Source organism: Podarcis muralis, chromosome 3, assembly GCF_964188315.1.
Source record: "Podarcis muralis chromosome 3, rPodMur119.hap1.1, whole genome shotgun sequence".
In the NCBI taxonomy this organism is placed as follows: Eukaryota; Metazoa; Chordata; class Lepidosauria; order Squamata; family Lacertidae; genus Podarcis; species Podarcis muralis.
In genome coordinates this window covers 92,774,467-92,797,801 of record NC_135657.1, presented here as the reverse complement: position 1 = coordinate 92,797,801, position 23,335 = coordinate 92,774,467, and the positions used below count along the sequence as shown (strand labels likewise).

The 23,335-nt window shown below is 42.5% G+C and overlaps 1 protein-coding gene across 6 annotated transcripts in view; it reads left to right on the top strand.

Moving 5' to 3' along the window:
- The window catches only part of ASAP2 (ArfGAP with SH3 domain, ankyrin repeat and PH domain 2), a 94,476-nt gene that overhangs the window by 25,416 nt on the left and 45,725 nt on the right, over positions 1 to 23,335 (top strand). For all 6 annotated transcript variants that reach the window (XM_077926353.1, XM_077926354.1, XM_028722501.2 and 3 more), the window contains 6 exons: positions 2,603 to 2,675; positions 5,891 to 6,036; positions 10,719 to 10,793; positions 12,712 to 12,761; positions 19,147 to 19,276; positions 22,983 to 23,068. In XM_077926353.1, the coding sequence (XP_077782479.1) occupies positions 2,603 to 2,675; positions 5,891 to 6,036; positions 10,719 to 10,793; positions 12,712 to 12,761; positions 19,147 to 19,276; positions 22,983 to 23,068 (560 nt within the window). The remainder of the gene's footprint in view (positions 1 to 2,602; positions 2,676 to 5,890; positions 6,037 to 10,718; positions 10,794 to 12,711; positions 12,762 to 19,146; positions 19,277 to 22,982; positions 23,069 to 23,335) is intronic.

The following is a 23,335-nucleotide window of genomic DNA, read 5'->3' as shown; positions in this document are numbered from 1 at the left end:
GTTACAGACTCCGCTAACCCAGAAATAGTACCTCGGGTTAATAACTTTGCTTCAGGATGAGAACAGAAATCACGTAGCAGCAGCGGGAGGCCCCATTAGCTAAAGTGGTACCTCAGGTTAAGAACACTTTCAGGTTAAGAACAGACCTGCAGAACGAATTAAGTTCTTAACCTGAGGTACCACTGTATTGACTTTACAGCTCTCAAGGAATCACAGTTTGTGGGGGCGGGGGGAATGGACATTTCTCAGAGAGGCCTCTGGTGATACTTCCATTTCCACATCTCTGAGGAAATGGTAATGGAAGTGAGTTGAAGAAGGGTGCAGGGGCTTGTGAGCTTCCAATGGATGAGATGAATCCTTCAGAATCTGTCATGTTCCGATTGCTGTCGTCAGGTATTCCACAGGGTCCACATTTTGGAATTTTGGGAATGTGTGTTGTTTGCTGAGACCAAAGCCAAGCTAAGGAAGTTAACATTGTTTTTTAAAACCAATGTTAATCACCTTATTATCACTGTTAATCGCATTATTATTATGTAATAAATAATATGCTATCCTAAAGATCCCTGGCTGGGAAGTGTGATAGATCTGTTTGCAGCAGGTGAAGGGACTGTGCTGTGCTAATATATATATATATTCCAGATGTTATAACTAACATCAGGTTTGACTTGATATTTGAATGTTCTAAAGACGTATTCCTTCCAGTTTAAAAGAAAATGGAGGAGTGCGGTACCTCAGTGAACATGGCTGTCCTACAAGGCATCACCAGAAGCCATTTTAAGAATCATTGTTTCTGACACTTGGAGAACAAAAGACACATAGGAACTGAATGGGAAACGAAAACATCTTGCCATGCTTTTTATTAGAGTTAAAAAGGAAGCATCCATATGCTTCTAGAATTAAAGCAGAAGATGAAATGCATAGCGTGAGCTTCCTTGAAAATTATTTGCAGGTGCTGGGAAAGAGACGAAGGCACTGAAAGGACTAAAGGGAAATGCTCTTCACACAAGAGGAGTGAAACACAAAAACCAAGCCCCATTAAGACATTTAAAAGCTTTACTTAGTCACCACTCAATTACCCCGCTGCCGCAAAGGAACAATTCCACTGAAATCACTGGAGGAAATGCTCGTTTTTAAAATTATTATTTTAAAAAGTGAAAACAGACAAAGGAAAGAGCAGGGCATATTTTACAAGGCTGTCTGGGTAGCTTTGGTTGGAAACTCCAGTTTTTGTGTGTGTGTTTCCTTTTGTTTTGTAGTAAAGTTAATTATTCAGTGTACTGTACAGAAATACATAACCCAGCAGGGTTTCAGCGTGATTTAAATGCTTAATGTATCCTGTGAAGAACAAAACAAAGCATGTATACTGCTGTCATCTTTGACAGTTTGACATGAATTTTGCTGGTTACAGTGATGTTTTATATTAAGAACATATGAAAGTACATATACATAGAATGTCATTGCTGGGTTGTTGTTTTTTTGAATCCTAAATCCTTTGAATTCACAAATCATTTAAACAACTGAACACATGCCAAATTATATATTTTCTCTATATTTTGAGTTTGGTGACAGTAATACAAGTTTATATGTATGTGTTTGTGTGCAGAAGGTTTCTTATGAAAAGTCTGCCTTATTCTTGGAAGTATTTTAGTTTTTGAGGTACACCTAACATATTTAAGGAATGGAAATCATGCAAGATATATTTCACTAATATAGTTCACTGAGCAACTCTCAGTCAGCTATTACTTTCATCAGATGGATGAAAACAGAGCTTGTAGATAGTAGAGATTGTTTAAAGGACACTTCATCTAACCTTTAGGGACTTCCCTGAGGCACAAAATAAGCTTCGTGGACACAACACTGGCATTGTTTGCAGTGTATTGTGGAAATGGGTTGGTGGTGTTCTAGACCAAATGAAGATTTGTCACTCTTCTGAGAATTAAAGTACTGATTTGCCTGCTCTGCTTCACTTACACTGGCTTTTAGTAGCCTTGCATTATTTTACTATTCATGCTTAGAGGCAAGATCATTAGAGCATCTTTTAATTTCTTTGATAGGGCGTTCATGATGCTCTTGGAAGCTCATGAATATGTTGCCTTGGTTGAAAACATTGCATTATTGAAAGCTGTGTCTGCTTCGTTGGATCACAGCAGGCAGCAAGTTAATATGGTCAGGTGTTCTAATAAAATAAATCATATAAAACCCAATGGAAGTCTGTTGTTAATGTTGCTATTAATATACTGGTCTGTTTGCTACGTGAGCTACATAGAAGTCCAGATTTCTATTGGAAATTTCCATATTAGATCAAAATTGTAGGAATGCTAACAATATGGCTCATGTTGGGACTATTAAGGCAATATTAATAGTACAAATTAATCTGCTTTGCATGCTGGAGAACACTCCCCTCCTTTTTTCCTGAGGATAATGGAGTGTGCTAACCAGATCCTCTAATGAACATTCTACATAAATATATTTAAATTATAACAATAGCTGGTTAGTATGTTACTGCATTATGTAAGGGTTTTCGTGTTTTTTCTGGTAGCCATTTAAATGAGCTGATTTCTTATAAATATTAAAGCTTCTTCTTATTTTCCTTCATTTATAGGCACTGGATGTTGACCGAACTGTTCTTTATAAAATGAAGAAATCCGTAAAAGCCATAAATATTTCTGGGCTTGGTATGTACAGACTAACTACATTGCTAAAAACTAAGTATTTGAAAACTTGCCCTACTTAAGCATTTGCTGTGAATATCTGTGAAAGTGTTATAGATGTGCTTGGTGCAGACATAATGCTGATTCCCCATGAACCCTGGTTTGCCAACCGGAAGCTCATGAATAAGCACTTTATGTTGCCTCTTTCTTGAGTGCTTTCCATTCCTAGAGTTAACCATGGTTCTTTGTTTACGTACGCACTGATGCAAGTTATGGTTGATAAAATCCATAGGTTCCCCACAAATCAAAGATTGAAAACATGGTTTGGCATGGGGTTGAAAATGAAAAAATTGAATTGGTACGCAAGTAATTTAGAATCATAGTAGATACTGGGAAGTAAGAGTGAAATGGTTCTGAAAGAGGAGGGGAGAGGGAGTGGCCTTGTTAGAATGTAACTCTAAACTGTGATTTAAAGTTAGATGAATGAGCCTTGGGCTTGAATACTCCCCGCTCCTCTACTGATGATGGGATGCTTTATCCTGTTTTTCTAATTAACCACAAATCTGTGCCCACAGTTGGAGAAACTGTTCTAGTCTTAACTGTGGTTGGGTATATCAATTATCATAGATTAGCATAATGTCCAAACCGTGATAATGTGTGTTCATAAAGTTGGGTTCCATTTTGCAGATAACAGTTTGCCAGGAGCAAGTGTGGGGCTATTGTGGAGACATTTGTAGACAATAATTCTGAACCACAGCCAACAAATTTAGTCATGGTTTTGCAAAGACCTCAAACTTAGTTTTATGGGTTTCACTAACAGAGCATTGCATTTCTCCTGACTTGAAAGTAACTTTCCATAAACAGTCAAACGTCTTCCTACGTCCGCCTCCGCTTGCGTCCATTTTGCCCAACATCCATGGCAAACCCAGAAGTAACCGGCGGGTTTGCTGCTGTTCGCGCATGCACAGAAGTGGTGATCGCTGTTTGCACATGCGCAGAAATGGGCAATTGCCTCCCGCACCTGTGCACAACGGTGCCTCTCCCAGCAACCCGTTTTGACCTCCGGACGGACCTCCGGAATGGATTATGGTCACAGGTAGAGGTTCCACTGTAATGTGCTAGGCCATCTAAGTGCAATACTGCAGCCTGGTGATCTGTATGCAGGTTTCAAGTGGTGCTTATGGTAATTCCTACACTAGCTGTAACTGCCATGTAGTTGGCTATTTGGCCAGTCAAATGCCACCAAATTATGGCCAAGTATTTAAAAAATATTAACTTTGTTAAAACAAAAAAGAGACTTTAGACATCTATAACAACAAATGTAAACAATTGCTATAAGTTAGGTATTGATTGATTGATCACTTGATACAAAGTTACTAATATATATGAGGGACAAGGGTGGCACTGTGGTCTAAACCACTGAGCCTCTTGCGCTTGCCGATCGGAAGCTCAGCAGTTTGAATCCCCGCGACAGAATGAGCTCCCATTGCTCTGTCCCAGCTCCTGCCAACCTAGCAGTTCGAAAGCACACTCAATATCAATTCATTTTCCTTCGGAGTGTTGAGGTAAAGATTTCTGCAAGGCTTGTGTTTCTCTTTTGGAGATCTTTGCAGCTTAGACCAAGCGGCCTGTAGGAGATTCACAGCTATGTAGCTAGATTGTCCCTGGGTAGTGTTGGGTTAGCAAGTCCTCATTGCTAGCAAATGAAACCACAACAAAATTTGAAAGGTAAGCTGCTTCCAAGACAGTGGCAGCCTTGGCCTCATTGAGTTACAGAATTATAGGCCTGGTTTGTACATCATGGTGACCCAAATTATGGGTTATCAGGACTGCTCAGTCATGCAGGTTCCTGGAGAGGAGCTCACAGATCCTTTGCTCCTCCCTCTCTTCTTTACTTCCATGCCAAGGTTTGTTCATGGATACAGCTTGCGGTTAGCGAGGAGGGAGTTTAACCACAAGATCTGGTTTGGATGACATGCTGAGCCAAACCTTGGCCTAGCTCAGTGGAAGGGAAAAAAGACTTGACAATGAACAAAGCAGCTCTGAGCTCCTCTCCAGGGGCCTTGCAAGCTCACAAGCTATAGTTTTGCTTACTATGATGTGTGAACAAGGCCATAAAGTTGAAAGGGATCTCAAAAGTCAGATAGCCCTACTCCTTAAAGGAAATCCACTGTTACAGCATATCCAATAAGTGACAATCCAATAAGTGACAATCCAATTGACCATTGGCAAATAATATAACTCAAATTTGACCGGTCAGTTGACCAGTGTGAAACCCTAAAATAGAGAGTAAAATATTTGTAGCTCGTGGTAGAGCACATGCTTGCATTCAGAAGATCCCAGGTTCGGTCTTTTGCATCCGACACCAGAACTGCACATTACTAGAGTAGTTCTCAAACTGTGGGGCATGCTTGCTGGCAAAGGAGACTGCAATGTTTCAGAGGTGGGAATACCTTGCAGCAAACCCTAAAGTGCTATACCTTGCAGCCCCCCTAAAGTGCTATACCAGTCAAGGGAGCTTTGGCCGCAGCAGCTCCTTCCTAACCTTTGCAAATGTGGGTAAAACATTGTGCACACTTAGGTTAGAGGGACAGTGTTGGAAAGGACAGTTGCCTCTCTAGGCTGGCTTACTTTTATATCTTTGAGTGTTTGGAATTTTCTGTTCACTCTTCCTGTATGTTATCTGTTTACTATGTTCTGCATCTGTTTACCTTTGTAAGAGCTGTTTTGATACTTTGGACCCTGATTCATACACTTTGTATGTGCACTTTGTATATACCTATACATGCAGCGTTGTTCATTTTGCTGCAGAGTGATACTTCCCCATTGAAATGAAATGGGATGCTTTTCCTGGCAGGACATAGGTTTTCAGAAACATGCAACTAAGTAATTGTTAATTAATTAGCCAGTTTTGTTAGAATTTTATGTATAGGACATAAGTGATTGTTATTAAATTATTAAGCTGTTTGATTTGCCAGGATCTAAGGAATAGAGGGGTTTTTGTTAGCTTGTTATGACACCTCGACAACCTTTACCTCCATTTTGGAGATCTTTTTTTATCTGTTATGCATTGTTGACTTATCTAGTGGGTTGCTTTGAATCTTAACAAATGTTTAAAATATAAATACGAAATTGAAAGTGTTCAAATGCAACTATTTCCCAACTGCAGGGGCTATTTTACATCAGTGGAGACCCTATTGCAGCTATTGAAATTAACATAATCTTTGTTCTCTTTGAAGCTCATGTGGAAAATGAAGAACAGTACACTCAAGCACTGGAGAAATTTGGAGGAAACTGTGTCTGCAGGGATGATCCAGATTTAGGAACAGCATTTCTAAAATTTGCAGTATTTACAAAGGAGTTGACGGCGCTCTTCAAAAACTTGGTATGAAATAATTTGGCCCTCCCTAAAACTATTATTATATGTAGACTTGGAACTGAACGTTGTAGCTTTAGCTTTTAACCAGAATAAATTAATCTTTAATACTTGATCTCATACAAAGTCCAAAGCTTTGATAGACATTAAGCTTAGCTACCCTTCAAATTTTGCAGTAACCTTCCAGTGGCATCTGAGGAAGGGCAGTAGAATATACTTTGACTTAGTGGTGTTTTTTTCAAAAAAGAAAACCGAATAGCTGTTTCTGAAGCTTAGCTAACAGAGCTTTAATTTGGAAATGTGAATGTCTATAGAACTGAAATCTGATTACTGTGGGGAAATGTTTCATGTGTGCATGCAGTGGATATTGTAAATGGTTGTAAAGACAACTTTGTTATCTAGCCGTCTCAAGGAGAGACTTCCAGCCTCTTTTATAATTGGTTTCTTTTTAAACTCTTAATAACATTAATTGCTATCCTCTGACTGAACCGAACCCTCTCCTGGGGGCTGGGAATGAAAAATGGGGGAAGAGGATGAGTTATTTTCACCTGGTCTCCACATTGCATCGCAGTATGATTGTGTTGAACGGCACTGATAGTGTTTGTTCGGATGTTGGAAGAAGATACTTTAAAAAAAGACAGCTGTGCCACTCACAAGCCCTTTCCAGTATTACAGCACTTACGTAATATTTAGTGCCTCAAGAGTGAGCAGCAAGGTGTTTTTGTGTGAGTTGCTCTGTCATCTTCTCAGTTGTCCAATGGTTGAAAAAATTACTTTCTCAGTAACATCCCACTCTACATATAAGCAGCACACCTATCTTTGATGCTAGTGTGGTATCCCTGCACAGCTGGGAGTAGTGTGGCAATGCACTGGCAAGTATATCCTATCCTAAGTACCGTAGTTTTCCGTGTACAGTAGTATCTCCGGTTGCGGACGGGATCTGTTCTGGAGCTCCAGTCAGATCCCAAGGTTTCTGCAACCAGAGAGACCGCTTCTGTGCACGCACACATGGTGGTAGAGTGCTTCTGCGCATGTGCAGAAGCTGTCTACTACTTCTGTGCATGCGTGCATGGCAAAAACCCGGAAATATACTTCCAGGTTTGCCGCTTACGTATCCGGAAGTTTATGTAGCCGGAGGGTACGTAACTGGAGGTACAACTGTATAAGACAATGTTTTTTCATTATAAATAAAAGTAAAAAAATGGGGGTCATCTTATACACGGATAGTGTAGAGGGGGGATGGGTGATTGGGCAAGTGAGCAACCCCCCCCATAAAAGCTCAACAACTCTGGGCAATTTCCCCCATTTCCAAAAAATAGGGGGTCATCATATACATGGGGGCGTGTTATACATGGAAAAATATGGTACTTGTTTCCTAGACTCACATAAGATGCCAGATGATGGCAGCATCCAGAGAAAAAGTGTATGCATTGAAGGGCCATTAACGATACCTAATCACTGAGCGATTGAGCATAATCCTAAAACAGTAACCAAGAAGGGTAAGGCAGTAGGACTGAGTGCAGCTTCGCTAACCTTAAATGAAGTTCATATCAGATGGAAACAGTTAACGTGTTGTGCTGCAGATGTCAAATATTAGCAGACATGTGGCAAGGGGTACACAGCGTGTGGACAGATTTAGGAGTGTGTGGGTTGAAATAAAGCCAATAAAACCAGTGGGTTGTGGTTTTTTTAAAGCTTACTACAAAACATCACAGGGACTAGGTACCGTATTTTTCGCACCATAGGGCGCACCGGACCATAGGGCGCACCCAGTTTTTTGGGGGGGAAATAAAGGGAAAAAAATTATTTCCCCCCCAGGCGCGGGGCTGGGGGAAGCTCGAGCTTCTGCCGACCCCAGCCCCCAAACAGGCAGCTCTCTGCAAGTGGTGGGAGCGCTCCCGCTGCTTGCTGAGAGGTGCGCGAAGCCTGGACGTGCTGAGCTGAGCGTGCGCAGGCTTCAGCATGCAGGCAAGTCTCCGCAAGCAGCGGGAGCGCTCCCGCTGCTTGCGGAGAGGTCCGCGAAGCCTGGACGTGCTGAGCTGAGCGTGCGCAGGCTTCAGCATGCAGGCAAGTCTCCGCAAGCAGCGGGAACGCTCCCGCTGCTTGCGGAGAGGTCCGCGAAGCCTGGACGTGCTGAGCTCAGCGCGCGCAGGCTTCAGCATGCAGGCAAGTCTCTGCAAGCAGCGGGAACGCTCCCGCTGCTTGCGGAGAGGTCCGCGAAGCCTGGATGTGCTGAGCTCAGCGCGCGCAGGCTTCAGCATGCAGGCAAGTCTCTGCAAGCAGCGGAAACGCTCCCGCTGCTTGCGGAGAGGTCCGCGAAGCCTGGACGTGCTGAGCTCAGCGCGCGCAGGCTTCAGCATGCAGGCAAGTCTCTGCAAGCAGCGGGAACGCTCCCGCTGCTTGCGGAGAGGTCCGCGAAGCCTGGACGTGCTGAGCTCAGCGCGCGCAGGCTTCAGCATGCAGGCAAGTCTCTGCAAGCAGCGGGAACGCTCCCGCTGCTTGCGGAGAGGTCCGCGAAGCCTGGACGTGCTGAGCTCAGCGCGCGCAGGCTTCAGCATGCAGGCAAGTCTCTGCAAGCAGCGGGAACGCGAAGCCTGGAGAGCGTGAGGGGTCGGTGCGCACCGACCCCTCTCACTCTCCAGGCTTCAGCGAAAGCCTGCATTCGCACCATAGGACGCACACACATTTCCCCTTCATTTTTGGAGGGGAAAAAGTGCGTCCTATGGTGCGAAAAATACGGTATATAAGGACAAATGTCAATATCCCTTTCCCCCAGACACTTATTTTCTCCAAATGCACCTTTCCCTCCATCACCTTTGTGATTGATTCCTTTTGTTGATCTTTTGTAGTAATTAGCCTGCAGTCCTCTATGAAATGAGTAGTGGAATAAGCTCTGTTGAGCATTGGGTTGGTTAGATTACAAAAAAACCCTAACACCTTAGTTTTGAAATTCCACAATTTAAAACCATATAATAGAGCTCCTAGCTTTTACTGTTTTTACAAGCCTTCTTGCTAAACTCTTGTTCTCAAAAACACTCGTTTTAGTTTCCACTCATGAAAATGAAATTTCAAATAGAGTCATTGTGTGTGTTTAATCAATTTGAAAATTAATACATTGTGTCTTTCTTCCTTTTTTTCATGAGAGCTCACTTCTGTGTTGTGTGTATAATATTTCCAAGCGCTTTGTGAAACCCCTTTTATTGTTTGCCTTGATATCAGTACGTGGAGCACTTTCCAGAAAAAAGTAATTAAACACTTTCCTTGGCAGAGCACAGTATTATTCCTTGCCAAAGCTTCTGTCATTCATTTGGCACTGATCACTGAATACACTTGTGTAAACTCCCTCCAACTTTCTTTAGGACAGTTGTATGGTGACAGTCTCAGGTAACTTTGGTTAGTTTGTCTTTGGAAGATTGTATGGACAAGTTTATTCAATGCTGATAGCATACCCCTCAACCATCTTGTCGTACTTACATCCATTGTGGTTAAAGATCTATTCATATGCGCACCATATGAAGGGACTTTCAGTGTAGCAGTATGTGTTGGAATACTGCAGCCAACTCACTGGAGCTCATCTATATATTGTTAAACCCCAGTTTAGTGTTACATGTTAATGCAGCCATTGACCTAGTTGGCATGTAATGCTAACCTTGGCTTAGCAGGAACGTGCAATTCTGCTGGCTTCTAAAGAAGAGATCATGGCTGCTTCGCTCTGAACCTGAGTTGGTGGTTAGTTTTGCTCCTCTTTGGGAGCTCATACGCTTAGGCATTCACACTAAACCATGGTTTGGTTTAAACATTGACCATGGTTTGGTTTAGTGTTACACATGAACTGACCCATGGCCTTGTGCTGCACCTGAAATGGCTCCTTGATTATGTGGCGATAGAAAAAAGGCCTGTTGGGAAGGCCTGTTTTTCTTTTGGATTGTTTCTTGCTAAAGCCAACACCAATTATTTTTGTATTCTAATGGTCTTTTTAGGTTTGAGCTTCACTTCTTGATGCTAGCATCAGATTGAATTGTTATATATTCCTGGCATATGTTGATTCACTTTATTCTGTAGTCTACAGTTGCTTAGACACCTGTTTCAAAACCTTTATTTCCTCTGCTTTTATCATTATAGGGAAAGCAGTTTGTTAAATAGAGAATGATCACAGACCACTACAGAGTGCATCAGGTGAATTAGTGATTAAAAAAAATACAGAAAGCCACACTTCTAGGTATGGATCTGTAATTTTGATCACATACATATACAGTATAATGCTCCATCTGTTGCCAGCAAGTCTGCCCTGTTATTTGGATGAAGTTAAAATTTAACGCAATAGCAAGAGAATACAGCCACACCTTGTGCACTGTGAGTTAGTAATAATGAAATAAGGCTGTCTGCAAACTTCTAAGAAGGGAATCTGCCATTATCTTTTCCCTTTCCTCAAATGTGGAAACTAGAGTCTTGCACCTCTTAGGGACCAAAGCACAGGAAGAGGCACCATGAGGTCTCCCCAAGAAATCGGGGCCTGCTCAAGAAAGCTATCTCTGCTATGTTTTCATAATGATATGTTATGTGCACTCACACTGTCCTGTTTTTGACTTGCTGCTCCCCAAGGTTTGGACGCTCCTATTTCTGTCTGGGAAAGTAAGGCTACTGAGCCTAAGAGCGAACATGTTTTAAAACTATTGCAATTCTCGTTGTAGATCCAGAACATGAACAACATCATCACTTTTCCACTGGACAGTTTGCTGAAAGGAGATTTAAAAGGAGTGAAAGGGGTATGTTGCATATATCTATATATTTTTCCAATACAGTGGTACCTTGGTTTACAACCATAATCCATTCCGGAGGTCCGTTTGTAAACCAAAACAGGTTGTAACCCAAGACACGCTTTCGCCAATGGGGCCTCCAAAAGAAATTTGTTCATAATCCAAACAAATTGGGTTGTAATCCAAAAAAAGTTTGCAAACCGGGACACACACTTCCGGGTTTGACGTGTTTGTAATCCAAAACGTATGCAAACCAGACTGTTTGCAAACCAAGGTACCACTGTATATGGTTTATGTTGTTGCCCTTGTCAGCATAAGCACATTTCAGCTGGAGAACCACCCATTACAACCCGTCATATCCATAGTATTATAGTATCTTATTTAAATTTGCTTTGCTTTGTTTTTGTTTTTTTGAGCTAGTACTTCTAAGTGTTGAGTATCTAAAACAATGAGTATTCTGTTTCCCTGGTGTTAAGAAGTATGACTCCCAGGCAGATGGGAGCCCTGACAATTTCTTATTTAATATCCATAATAAACACCATAATCACATTCAAACACAAATGAAGAATTCGCTTATTGACTTTTGCAAAATGCTTGAAAATACATCATATATTATAGGGCATTGAAAGAAAACAGTGCTGGAGATGCTTGCAAGTGACCATAAAACAATGATTATGTCATTTTAAAGATTTATTACCCATTTAAAAACATGCACACTACTTAGCAAAGATCCCCTCTCTGCTGTGACAGGGAAATTTTATTTATGTTTTGGCTAGCATGAGTTAACAGGCACCCAGGGCCTGTTTCGATGCTCTTTCCCACCCAGAATTCTCCTTTGGGAGATATTGTGAGGGGCAGGGTTGGACTTGTTCACTCTGTCCCATGCACCTCTCAGACACTTTAAACAGAACTTAACCTTTCACAGTTATCAAAGTATCCATGTTTAAATAACCTCACAATTTCCCAGTTTGGTTGTTTATTTCCCTTCCTCAGTAAACGGAAAGGAGAACAGTGTGGAATGCTTGTCAGCTTAAGGTCTGCCTCCAATGTTCTCCTCAGGGAGAATCCTGGAAGCAAAAAACAAACGAAAACAAAACGTTGACAGACTGGTGGCTTAGCTTAGCTGCGCAGTAGGCTGCAGCAGGGTCTGAGTTTGACTCAGGTAAGTGGAATCTGAGGGGCCATAGAAAGTGGATGTGATTACAGGTAAGCTGGAGGTGAGGAGGTAATATAGTCTGCATTGCTATTTAAGTGGCAAACAGGATATGGAACATACAAAGGTTTTGTGTACCACTGAAATAAGAATGAGTCGTTCTGCTACATATATAAAAGTACCATCTTTGGGGGGGGGGGGGCAAGGAGCCTGAACACTGTGGCTTTAGGCAAGAAAGGCATTTCCATGTGGGGAGGGAAGGAAGGAAGGAAGGGGATCAAAAGAGTGGGGCAAGGAAGATAGAGCCAAATATTCAAGTCTCTCTCTCTCTATCTTTCTCAATTATTTTTTCTGCTTGAGCTACTTTTGTGATTGGCCAACAGACGAGATGGAGTGAAAAGACTCCAGAGAGTGTCTGCAAGATAGGAAATAGCATATAAATGGAGTGGAGATTCACAGCTGCTTTGCTCCTTCAGACCCGGCTATCTCTCAGATACTTTGAGTTACCCAAAGTTCACGTTGGTGTTGAGCAGGTGCTTGGGTCAGTGTGCTGATCTTTGCTCCCACAGAAATCAATGGAGGGTGTTTGTTGGACTTCCTATTGTTTAATCTCCCACAGAATGGACGTCATTAGAAGCTTAGAGAATGAATCAAAACCCATGGGTGTTCAAAGGGTGACAAAGGTGTTCTGACTGCAAAAGTAAATAAATACTGGTTTGGGTGATTTGAAGGATGCTTCAGAATGAACCTTTTAAAAATGTTTGTTTTTTGCAGGATCTGAAGAAACCATTTGATAAAGCGTGGAAGGACTATGAAACAAAAGTGTATGTATTTTCTTTCTGTCAAATAGCCAGTAATTTGGATTTGTTGCTAAATAGCTCCCTCCTCCACAATGTACATTTGTTCAGAAGGAAGAGCCACTTCGTTCACCGCACTCAGGAGTGCGTAGAGTTGCAACCCAAGTTTTTAATTCATGAAGGATTTAGGTCAGTGCAGTTCCAGTTTAGCTACCTGAGGCTGATCCAGTCATATGTGTGTTTATTACTTAATGGCTTGAAGCTGAATTGGTTAGGTGGTTTAGTTGAAAGGTGTGTTGTGCAGGAAGTGAGGCAAGCTGATTAAAAAAAATTACGTCAGTGTTTGAGTTGCAGCGCCTGACATCTGCAAACCATCATTTGATGATGCAGTATTTGAGTGGCAAACATATCTCAGTCCCCTTGAAATCAGTGGGACTTTATATACTTTCTAATTGTTGATTATCACTTGGTATAACTTCTTTGTAAGGGTATTTTTTTAAAACAAATTAATTAGTTGAAAACATATGTGTGCTAATACCTTACCAGAAGTACTTTGTATGCTCTTTATATGTGCTTGCATTGGTTTTGTATGATTTATACTAGTTTCCTGTTCATGAGCTCTCAATACCAGATTCCTAAACTTCTATTTTGAGAGGTTAGCACTGGCTGAGAAACGGGACGGCACCAGTATAGAAAATGAGGAAATCTCAAAGGTGCACAGGAATCTCTTTGTTTATTAAGGCCCAGGGCATTTTGAGTCAAAGAACCTCCTCAGGAGCAATTAAGAAACAAATACTATCTCATGTAAAAACCATTTTAAATGTGCCTGTGTCTTTTAACATAAAGGTAAAGGTACCCCTGCCCATAGGGGCCAGTCTTGACAGACTCTAGGGTTGTGCGCCCATCTCACTCAAGAGGCCGGGGGCCAGCGCTGTCCGGAGACACTTCCGGGTCACGTGGCCAGTGTGACATCACTGCTCTGGCGAGCCAGAGCCGCACACGGAAACGCCGTTTACCTTCCCGCTAGTAAGCGGTCCCTATTTATCTACTTGCACCCGGGAGTGCTTTCGAACTGCTAGGTTGGCAGGCGCTGGGACCAAACAACGGGAGCGCACCCCGCCGCGGGGATTTGAACCGCCGACCTTTCGATCGGCAAGCCCTAGGCGCTGAGGCTTTTACCCACAGCGCCACCCGCGTCCCTGTCTTTTAACATATGGACGCGTTATTTTGCTTTTTAACAATTGTGCATGACTGTTTCAAAAGAATATGTAATCTGGCTAAGTCTTTAGCACAGGAACAGTAAAATACATCAAGGTAAAGTCACCCAATGCTGCATGATTCTAGCTTTAAAAAACCCCTGAATAGGTACTGAGATGAAATAAGAGTGGAGCAAGCACTGGGAATCCTTCTCATTGTATGAACCTGTTGGTGCACAATGCTGAAAATTTGCTTTGCAACTCGGAATCTTATTACTGTGCAGTGTAGTGGGCCTTTCAGTGATAAATCGATTGTGCCAGGAAAGATTAGTTTCCTTCAACGTGTGTAGCAGGTGAAGGGAGAGAAATCCTGCTGGTTTAGCTTCATGTTGCTGCAACACTTTTGTTGGCATCCATCTTTCTTGAGAGACAATGCATTGCACCTCCAGGGGTGAAGTGAAACCACTGTGTTGGCAGCACTGAGTTGACCTCCCTGGGGCACAAGCCTGGGCAGTGTGTTTGGAGGTCCTGAGCTGCCCAGACAAAAAACCCCACAAACCCCTCTCGGCCTTGCTGATGTGGTTCAAAGGAAATCAGAGCAATACGTTTGGCTGCAGGAGTTGCCCGAAGGAGGCGTGCAAGGCACCATCGACCCATCGTAGGCACTCCACTCTGGATTTGTGTAGGGTTTACTCCTCAGCCTTTCTTCTCCCAAAGATATCCTGCAAGGCAACGGAGGTTTAGGATCAGAGCTGCATGGGCTACCTTCCCAGGTTGACGAGCCCCATCTGCCCCTGGCACAGAAAACCAATTTTGTATTTAATACTCCTTTTGTAAAAATAAGAGAAGTAGAGTTTTAAGGGGACAGTCAAAGGATGGAAAAGGGTCTAGCAGACCAGTAGTCACTGTAGACAAGAGGGGCAGGAGGAATACACAGCCATGCAGGGCATGAAAGCTCCATCCTTTGGCCACTGGAAGCCATTGTTAAATTTTCTACCATGTCCAAGGCTTCTCCAGAGTTTGTCTGCTTGTTGCCAAATTTACCTCTGTGTTCAAGGAAGTGAAATCTGTTTATTTATTTAACATATATTTGAGGCTGCCTTTTAGGTAGCTTCCAACATACAAAAATGCATAAATGATCGCATAAATGAGACCATAGAACAATGGTGAAATTGACAGTAGAATAGCTGTGTTGATAACACAACGCCTAGCAGAATAGCAATAACATCAGTAAAAATGGTCAACAACTATTTCAGCATGAAAGCAAACCAGCAGCACATTAGTATCCCTTCCCCCCATCCCCCCAAAAAAATGAAAGTTGAGGTTTTGGGGCTGAAAGATGACGTGCCCAGTACCAGCTCTTTCATTTGGACGGTGTTATTATTGCAAATCCATGGAATACTTTAATACACTCTTCTATAATGTTTTCTCTTGAGAGAGCTTCCCTTCCACCATGTTCTGTGAATCAGAAGTCCTAAGCAAAAAAGCTTTTTAGGCTACAGGAGGCCTTTGGATGAGATGGCCCTGTCTCCCTCCAGCAATATTCACACCATTTTGCGCAACGTCTGATGTGGGTTTTTTATTTAAAAGCCTGGTGTGCTTCCCACTCTCCATGCAGTACTGCAGTGCATGTTTCCTTGAAAGCTCACAAACAAAAAGCTCCCCTTCTGCCTGCAGCAAGGCTGCCATCACTTTTTATTATACGCGGATGAAATACCAGCCTCTTGGTGATGCGTTTGTGATCGCACTAAAGGAAAAGCTACTTCTGACAATGCCTCGAAGTGGTTGTTGCAACAGTACTATTCAATACTTTATGATAAAAGTGCCAGTAATTAACTGTGGACCTGTGAGTAGGTCTGGCTGGGTTTAAAATCTGAGTGCTCGCTTTGCCTTTGTTCTGCTAGACTGTCCTTTATAAGACTGAACATTAACAGCATGGTATGCAAACAAAGCATATACAGTAGAAGAAAATAATTTGCACTCTCAGCAGACAGGAGGGAGCTGTAAACTCTGAGCACGTGTTTTGCATGCAAAAATGCCATGCCCAGTCTTTGGCATCTTCTGGAAGGACTGAGAAATGCCCTCGTCTGTAGCTCTAGAGAGCCTCCTAGTCAGTATAGACAACAAGTGAGCTAACTGGACCAGCTGGCTGATTCTGTAGAGGGCAGCCTCCTACATTTCTATGGCTTCCCAAGCTCGAGTGTGCCTTCTCACTAAAACTTGATATTGTGACAAACTGCCTCTTCCGTGCTTCAGATGCCAATTATGTACCAGAATTCTTGAAGAAGACCCTGGTTTGCTATGACGTCTGCTGCTTAAGCATTATAGAAGACACTACAATAGGCTTTCAGAATACAGTAGAATCTTGATTCTCGAACTTCATTCGTTCTGGAAGTCCGTATGACTCCCAAAACCATTCGAAAACCAAGGTGCGGCTTCCGATTGGCTGCAGGTGCTTCCTGTACTCAAGCGGAAGCTGTGTCGGATGTCCAGCTTCCGAAAAACGTTCAAAAAACGGAACACTTACGTCCGGGTTTTTGGCATTCGGGAGCCGATTTGTTCAACAACTAAGCCGTTCGAGAACCAAGGGATGACTGTATGGAGTTATGATCTTTCCTTTTGAAGTCGTTTCCCTGCTTCCTTTCACCATGTTCTGTAAATCCGAATCAGAAAGCCTTTTAGGCTGACCAAGGCCTTTAAGTGAAATGACTCTTTCTCCCTCCAGCAATATCCCAGCTCTTTTGTGGAACTTTTGCAGCACAAAAGCCTTTAAAACACACAGGCAAAAAAGCCCCTCTCCTGCCTGCAGCAAGGGTACCGTCACTTCCTTTTTCATGGATCTGAGTTATGTTGCCAGAAAGAAAAAAATTGCTGTGCTCAGAGGCAACTCTTGGAAAGTACCTTGTGCTAGAGGACTATAGTAAATGTGCCCATGTTAAACATATAACGAACATCATTTGAACAATAAATTATTCCGTAAGGAGCTGGTTGTTGTTTTTTTTAACATAGCTGCTGTGTACTCCTTCCAAGAAGAGAGAAGGAGAAAGATAATACTTGGGTTTCTGTGCTGCCTGTGTAAGATTGGCTCCAGACATCCTCTTTAACAGAAATTATATAAATTGATGATTAGTTTGCCCAAGGGGTTGAATTACAACCCTGGAGATTCTGTGTATTCTTTAATCCTTGTAAGCAATGGAGGTTTAATTAAATGCATCCACTGCTTTGGTTCAGTAGCCTTAGATGACAGCGGATAGTAACTAAAACGGTAAATAGTGTTTCCTCTGCCCTTGTACGCGAACCTTCCTTTGATTCCTTGGCATCTTGTTTTCAAGAGACAAACTGTTGACCCTTTCACAATGGCCTGGTGCAGAACTATAATGCCTAATCTCCTGTCTATGGGTTAGCAGTCAGGATAGCCCCTGGCAACCTTGTTCCACCCCTCCACTTGCTTAGCCATTCCTTATTCCATTTCAGAGCTAACTATGGTTAGCATTACATGTGCTCCGGTGTTAATGCTATTTGCAGGTAGCCCAAACCACAGTTGGCGGACCCACTTCTAATCCAACTACGGTTATTGAAAACGCAAGCGTAGAGGGAAATGATTGCCTATTGTATTCTCTGATAACGTTGCCAGAACTAAGAATGCAAGACTGGGAATGGAGTATTTTACTTCCTTAGTGCCTTGTGCTGTTAAAATGGTCTGAAGCATCCACATTTGAGGAAATGATGACAGTACGGATGTCGCCCATTATGTCAGTTCTTATGCAAGTGTATAACAGATGCAAACAAAGGAATCTGCACTGCCTACATTTTCTGAATAAGAAGGCCTTTCTCAGCACTTCTCTACGCTGCACGGTTTTGCATATGTCTGAAATTATAGATATGTATGAAAATGTTGAAATACCAGACACAGCCTTGTGCCTAGAGCATCCTAGCGCAACAAGTCCCTTCCTGAACCACATAAGTGTGAATCATACCTTGTGCCCTGTGTCCATATGCATCCTTTTTATACTGAGCCTCATTCCCTCTTTAAGAATCTGCCCCTCCGCAATTCATGGGTGCAAATAATTTTAACAAATACAACGTGCCTTTGATTTTTATCGCATGTGGTTCAGTGGCTTCAGCGGGAACCAGTAAACACAAATGTCAGTGCAAAATGAAGACTCCTGCCCCCTAATCCCAGTAACCTAGTTATGTGTTGTAGGTTTTGGTGTTGCTGTTTTGTTCTCTGCTGCACTGCTGCTGCCCATGTTGGTCGACAGTGACCTTTGGGTAATCAGGGCAGCTTGCTTACTAAGACTCGGAAGCCTCCAACCCAGCCCTTCTGGCTTGCATTTGCAATGTCAAGTTGGCTCAGGAACAGGAAAGGAAGACAGCTGTGCTCTGGCTTGATGGGGGAAGGGTTGGCTTCATTCAAAGAAAGTAAACTCGGCCGACAAGGGAGTGCTGTGTAAAGCTGGCTCACAGAACTGGCTAAGGAAGTGTAGCAGCTGAAAAAGAGTGTGTAATATGTGGGCCGTGTTGTGAGGATTGTTTGCCACTTGGTTGTAAAATGTTCCATTAACTAGTTCTTGAGGATTATGAGACAACTTAGTGAAGAAATATTATAATCTTAACACACAGAGGTGGTCAACTGGGTTTGGCTTCAGAGATATCTTAATTCGCAGTGGACTCCATCCACCTTTCAGTGGCCCAACTTTTCGTTAATAAGTGATTTGGGGTTGTTGTTTTTTAGCTCATTGTTTCGTTCGCAAGGACAAGAATGAGTGTCTGTGTGTCTCTTTTGTAGATACTTTATTGTACTGGTATCTCATGCACGTTTTTAAAAGGCTATTACCAGTCCCACTCTTCAGAGAGTATTTCAAAAACCCATTTTGTTCCCTAGAGCCTACACCTAGTTGATGATGGCGTCATACTATCCAAGGGCTCCATAGCTGTAAAAAAGGGAAACTGATTACACACCTGCAGCACAATACAGAATTTAGCAATTCCTGTGCAGGTTGGCCTGATTTTAGTGAGGAGCATTTTAGTTTGAGCGTAAAACTTTGTTGATCTGGAGCTTAGTACTATTGAGCTCAGCAGGACGGCTCCACTATATACTGGGTGGGTTGCAGTTTTAATTTAGAGTGTCGAGCACAATCCTGAAACAAAACTGAAACAAGTAAAAGAAGGAGGTTTCAGGCTGATGGCCCTTTTGTTGGTTCTCTTCCACACAGGACAAAAATAGAGAAAGAGAAAAAGGAGCACGCTAAATTACACGGGATGATACGTACAGAAATAAGTGGGGCTGAAATAGCAGAAGAGATGGAGAAAGAGAGGAGGTTCTTCCAATTACAAATGTGTGAGGTAAGAGTGAACATTTTATTTTATTTTTATTTTCTGTGGCAAGTGCTGAAGTAAAGGGAATTTTGAAGCTAACCTGGATGGTTCCAGTTTTAGGAAAGAATTTATTGCTTTTTACGCAGTTATTTTATTAATGATAAACTGGCATCCCGTGAAGCCTGTGTGTGTGTGTGTGTGTGTGTGTGTGCGCGCGCGTGCGCGCAGATTATAAACAAACCAAATAGGCAAATCCTTTATGCAACCATTCCCATTCTAGGCTTAGGGGATTGTCTCCTGCGCCCATTCAAGTTGCCATCTGCTGCAGCATTGTTGAGAGATGGGGAAAAATAAAATCTCATTTTATTTGGTTAAGTAGGGAAATTTAACAGCTGTTGGGAAAGAGCTGTTCATGCCCTGAAGGGCTGCAATGAATTTGCTGCCTGGGGATTGTTCTGTAATGGTTCAGTTTCAAACTTGGTTGCTCTTTGGTTTTGTGTGGCAGTAGCCCTGTGTGGATTGTCCTTGAATCCACCGTTAGTAGGACTGGGAATGTGCTACCTTTGAGTTCCCCTCGCCTCAATGTAGTTTCTCTTCTCGCTTCTCATGTGCCAATTCTCTCCTCACATTTCTGGGCAGCTCTGATCATAGTTTGCAAACTACGGTTGACAGTAACCTGCAAACTATTGTTTGAAATAATGGGTTGGAGTTGGCTTATAACTTGTAGTTTGGGGGCTACACAGTTTACCTATTTGGTTGTTGCGGCAAACTGTATATGTAGAATAAACAGAAATGGAGGAGAGAAAATAAACGTAAGAAGAGCCCTGCTGGATCAGGCCAATGACCCATCTAGTTCAGCATCCTGGCCTCTTAATTGCCAGCTAGATGCCCATGGGAAGCTCACAGAAGGGAGCTGAGTGGGCCTGCATTCTCCCCATTTGTGATTCCCAGCAAGTGGTATTCAGAGGCACAGTGCCTCCAACAGCGGAACATAGGCGTTGTGGCTAATAGGCACTGATGAAAGGTATACAGCACTGAGCTTCTTAGTCTATGTCTGTCCCTCCAGACCATGATCTGAGGATTGTCTGAGTCAAACTGGTATAGCAGAATATCTTCAGATTTGACAGTGTTGTTTCTTCAGCTTGAAAGAATTTGACCAAGTGGATGATAATAATAATAATAATAATAATAATAATAATAATAATAATAATAATAATAATAATTTATTTATACCCTGCCCATCTGGCTGGGCTTCCCCAGCCACTCTGGGCAGCTTCCAACAAATTATTAAAATACAGTAATCTATCAAACATTAAAAGCTTCCCTAAACAGGGCTGCCTTCAGATGTCTTCTAAAAGTCTGGTAGTTGTTGTTCTCTTTGACATCTGGTGGGAGGGCGTTCCACAGGGTGGGCACCACTACCAAGAAGGCCTTCTGCCTGGTTCCCTGTAACTTGGCTTCTCGCAGTGAGGGAACCTCCAGAAGGCCCTTGGCACTGGACCTCAGTGTCCGGGTTGAACGATGGTGGAGACGCTCCTTCAGATATACTGGACCGAGGCCATTTAGGGCTTTAAAGGTCAACACCAACACTTTGAATTGTGCTCGGAAACGTACTGGGAGCCAATGTAGGTCTTTAAAGACTGGTGTTATGTAGTCTCGGCGGCCGCTCCCAGTCACCAGTGTAGCTGCCGCATTCTGGATTAGTTGTAGTTTCTGGGTCACCTTCAAAGGTAGCCCCACATAGAGCACACTAGTAGGATGACAGACACCTATAGGAGTTTAGAAGCAGAAAACACTCGCATGGAGAAAATTAAGGCAGAAAGTTGGGGAGTTTTAGACACCATAAATAATATAAAAAGATGTGTTAGGAGCTCTGTGACCTAGGGGGACAATTTTAATGTGTGGATTTGGGTTTGTTCTGGTTTTCCTTCTCTGGTATCTTATCTGCCACCATATAAAAGTACAAATAACTCTTCAGTCCTAAAATATCCACTAGAAATATAGCAGCTCCTGATGTGGTATTGTAAGGTAGAAAAGTAAGAAAAAGCAATTGATGTGTGCATAAAAGCTTATTGCAAGTCATATATAGTTTCTGTGGTACAGTCAAACCTCGGTTGTCAAACATAATCCGTCCTGGAAGCCCGTTTGGCTTCCAATATGTTTGACAACTGAGGCGCGGCTTCCGATTGGTTGCAGGAGCTTCCTGCACTCAGCAGAAGCCGCATCGGATGTTCGGTTTCCAAAAAACGTTTGAAAACTAGAGCATTTACTTCCATGTTTTTGGCATTTGGAAGCTGAAACACTCCGAAACGGAGGCGTTCAGGATCCATGGTTTGACTCTATTTTTTAGTAGGGCTTCCAAAATGAAGAGTAAATGATACTGTGTTCACATGAACAAAGCTGATTAGTGCTAGATGCTTAGGATCAATATACTTGGTCTTAATTTGCGAGGAGCTACTAAAGAAGATTTGTTTGCGCAGTAAATTAAACTTGAATCTGCTGTGCTGGAGACCTTACATGTAGTAAATTAATTAAAGGAAGAGGGAATAGCAGCACCAATGCAGTGCCTTGCTTACGTGAGCTGGGTGTCTGTCAGGGTTCCTTTTCCTTTTACCAGGTGCCCACATTCATGGTGGGTGAGATACCATGATCAACAATGCAATCGTAAATCCACTCTGTTCGGTGTGACTCTCATACATTTCAACTAAGCTAATTTCCAAGCAAGTACAGTGGTACCTCGGGTTGCATACGCTTTAAGTTACATACGCTTCAGGTTACAGACTCCGCTAACCCAGAAGTAATACCTCGGGTTAAGAACTTTGCTTCAGGATGAGAACAGAAATCGTGCTCCGGCGGCGCGGCAGCAGCAGGAGGCCCCATTAGCTAAAGTGGTGCTTCAGGTTAAGCACAGTTTCAGGTTAAGAACGGACCTCCGGAATGAATTAAGTACTTAACCCGAGGTACCACTGTATGCTTTAGATGTTAGGGCTGAAGTTGAAGACTTAGTTAGCCTTCATGTCATGTTAAATTAAATACCAGGTCTTATTCATATATTAAAAATTTCCCCAGTACTCCAGAGAATTATGGATACAATCATCTGAGAAATCCTTAGTGTTGTGCCACAAATTGTTTAGAAATGCTCCCTGCTTTCAAAAGTACCGTAGTTTGTTTTATTTAAGTTATTCATTATATACCGCTTTTCAGGGGGACCTCACAAAGCAGTTCACAAAAGACAAAAAGTAGTTTGCCGTGTGGCAGAGGGAGCTGCTGTACAGTGGTGCCTCTGGTTATGAACTTAATTCGTTCTGGAGGTCTGTTCTTAACCTGAAGCACCACTTCAGGGGCCTCCTGCTGCCGCCGCTCCACCGGAGCACAATTTCTGTTCTCATCCTGAAGCAAAGTTCTTAACCCGAGGTACTATTTCTGGGTTAGCGGAGTCTGTAACCTTAAGTGTCTGTAACCCGAGGTACCACTGTATAATAAAGCTTTGGATGTGCAGAACTAGTTCCTTGGACCATGGCCTATCGTTCCACTTGCTTACACTAGATAGCTGAAGAAAACCTTTTCAGCATTTGCTCCAGCTGTGGTGGATTCCTCCCACCCCACCCACCAAAAAATGCTGTTTCTTTTCAAAATTAAAATGGTTTAATTGTCACTAGCTCTATGACCCTCATTCTGAAACAGTAATTAATAACTGTTTTTGTGTGCATTATTTATTTATTTATTTTAACAGTACCTCCTGAAAGTCAATGAGATCAAGATTAAAAAAGGAGTTGACTTGCTTCAAAACCTGATCAAGTATTTCCACGCACAGTGCAAGTACGTTCTCTGTCTCTTGGTAACTGTATGCTCTCTGGAAACGTTGTTCTTCCTACTTTCTCTGACAGAATAGTAGCACTAATGCTTTTTTGGAGGTGACATGTACAAATCTGTCAAGCTCAGCTGTACATATATTTCACTACTGTTCTTCCGTCAGACTGAATGGTTTAAAAGGTCAATTATGGTCGGCCGGGTGTATTATTTCAAATGAAATGAGGCGTTGGGCTCAGATAATACCAAGCCACGCAGTTGTCTTTCATTCGTAAT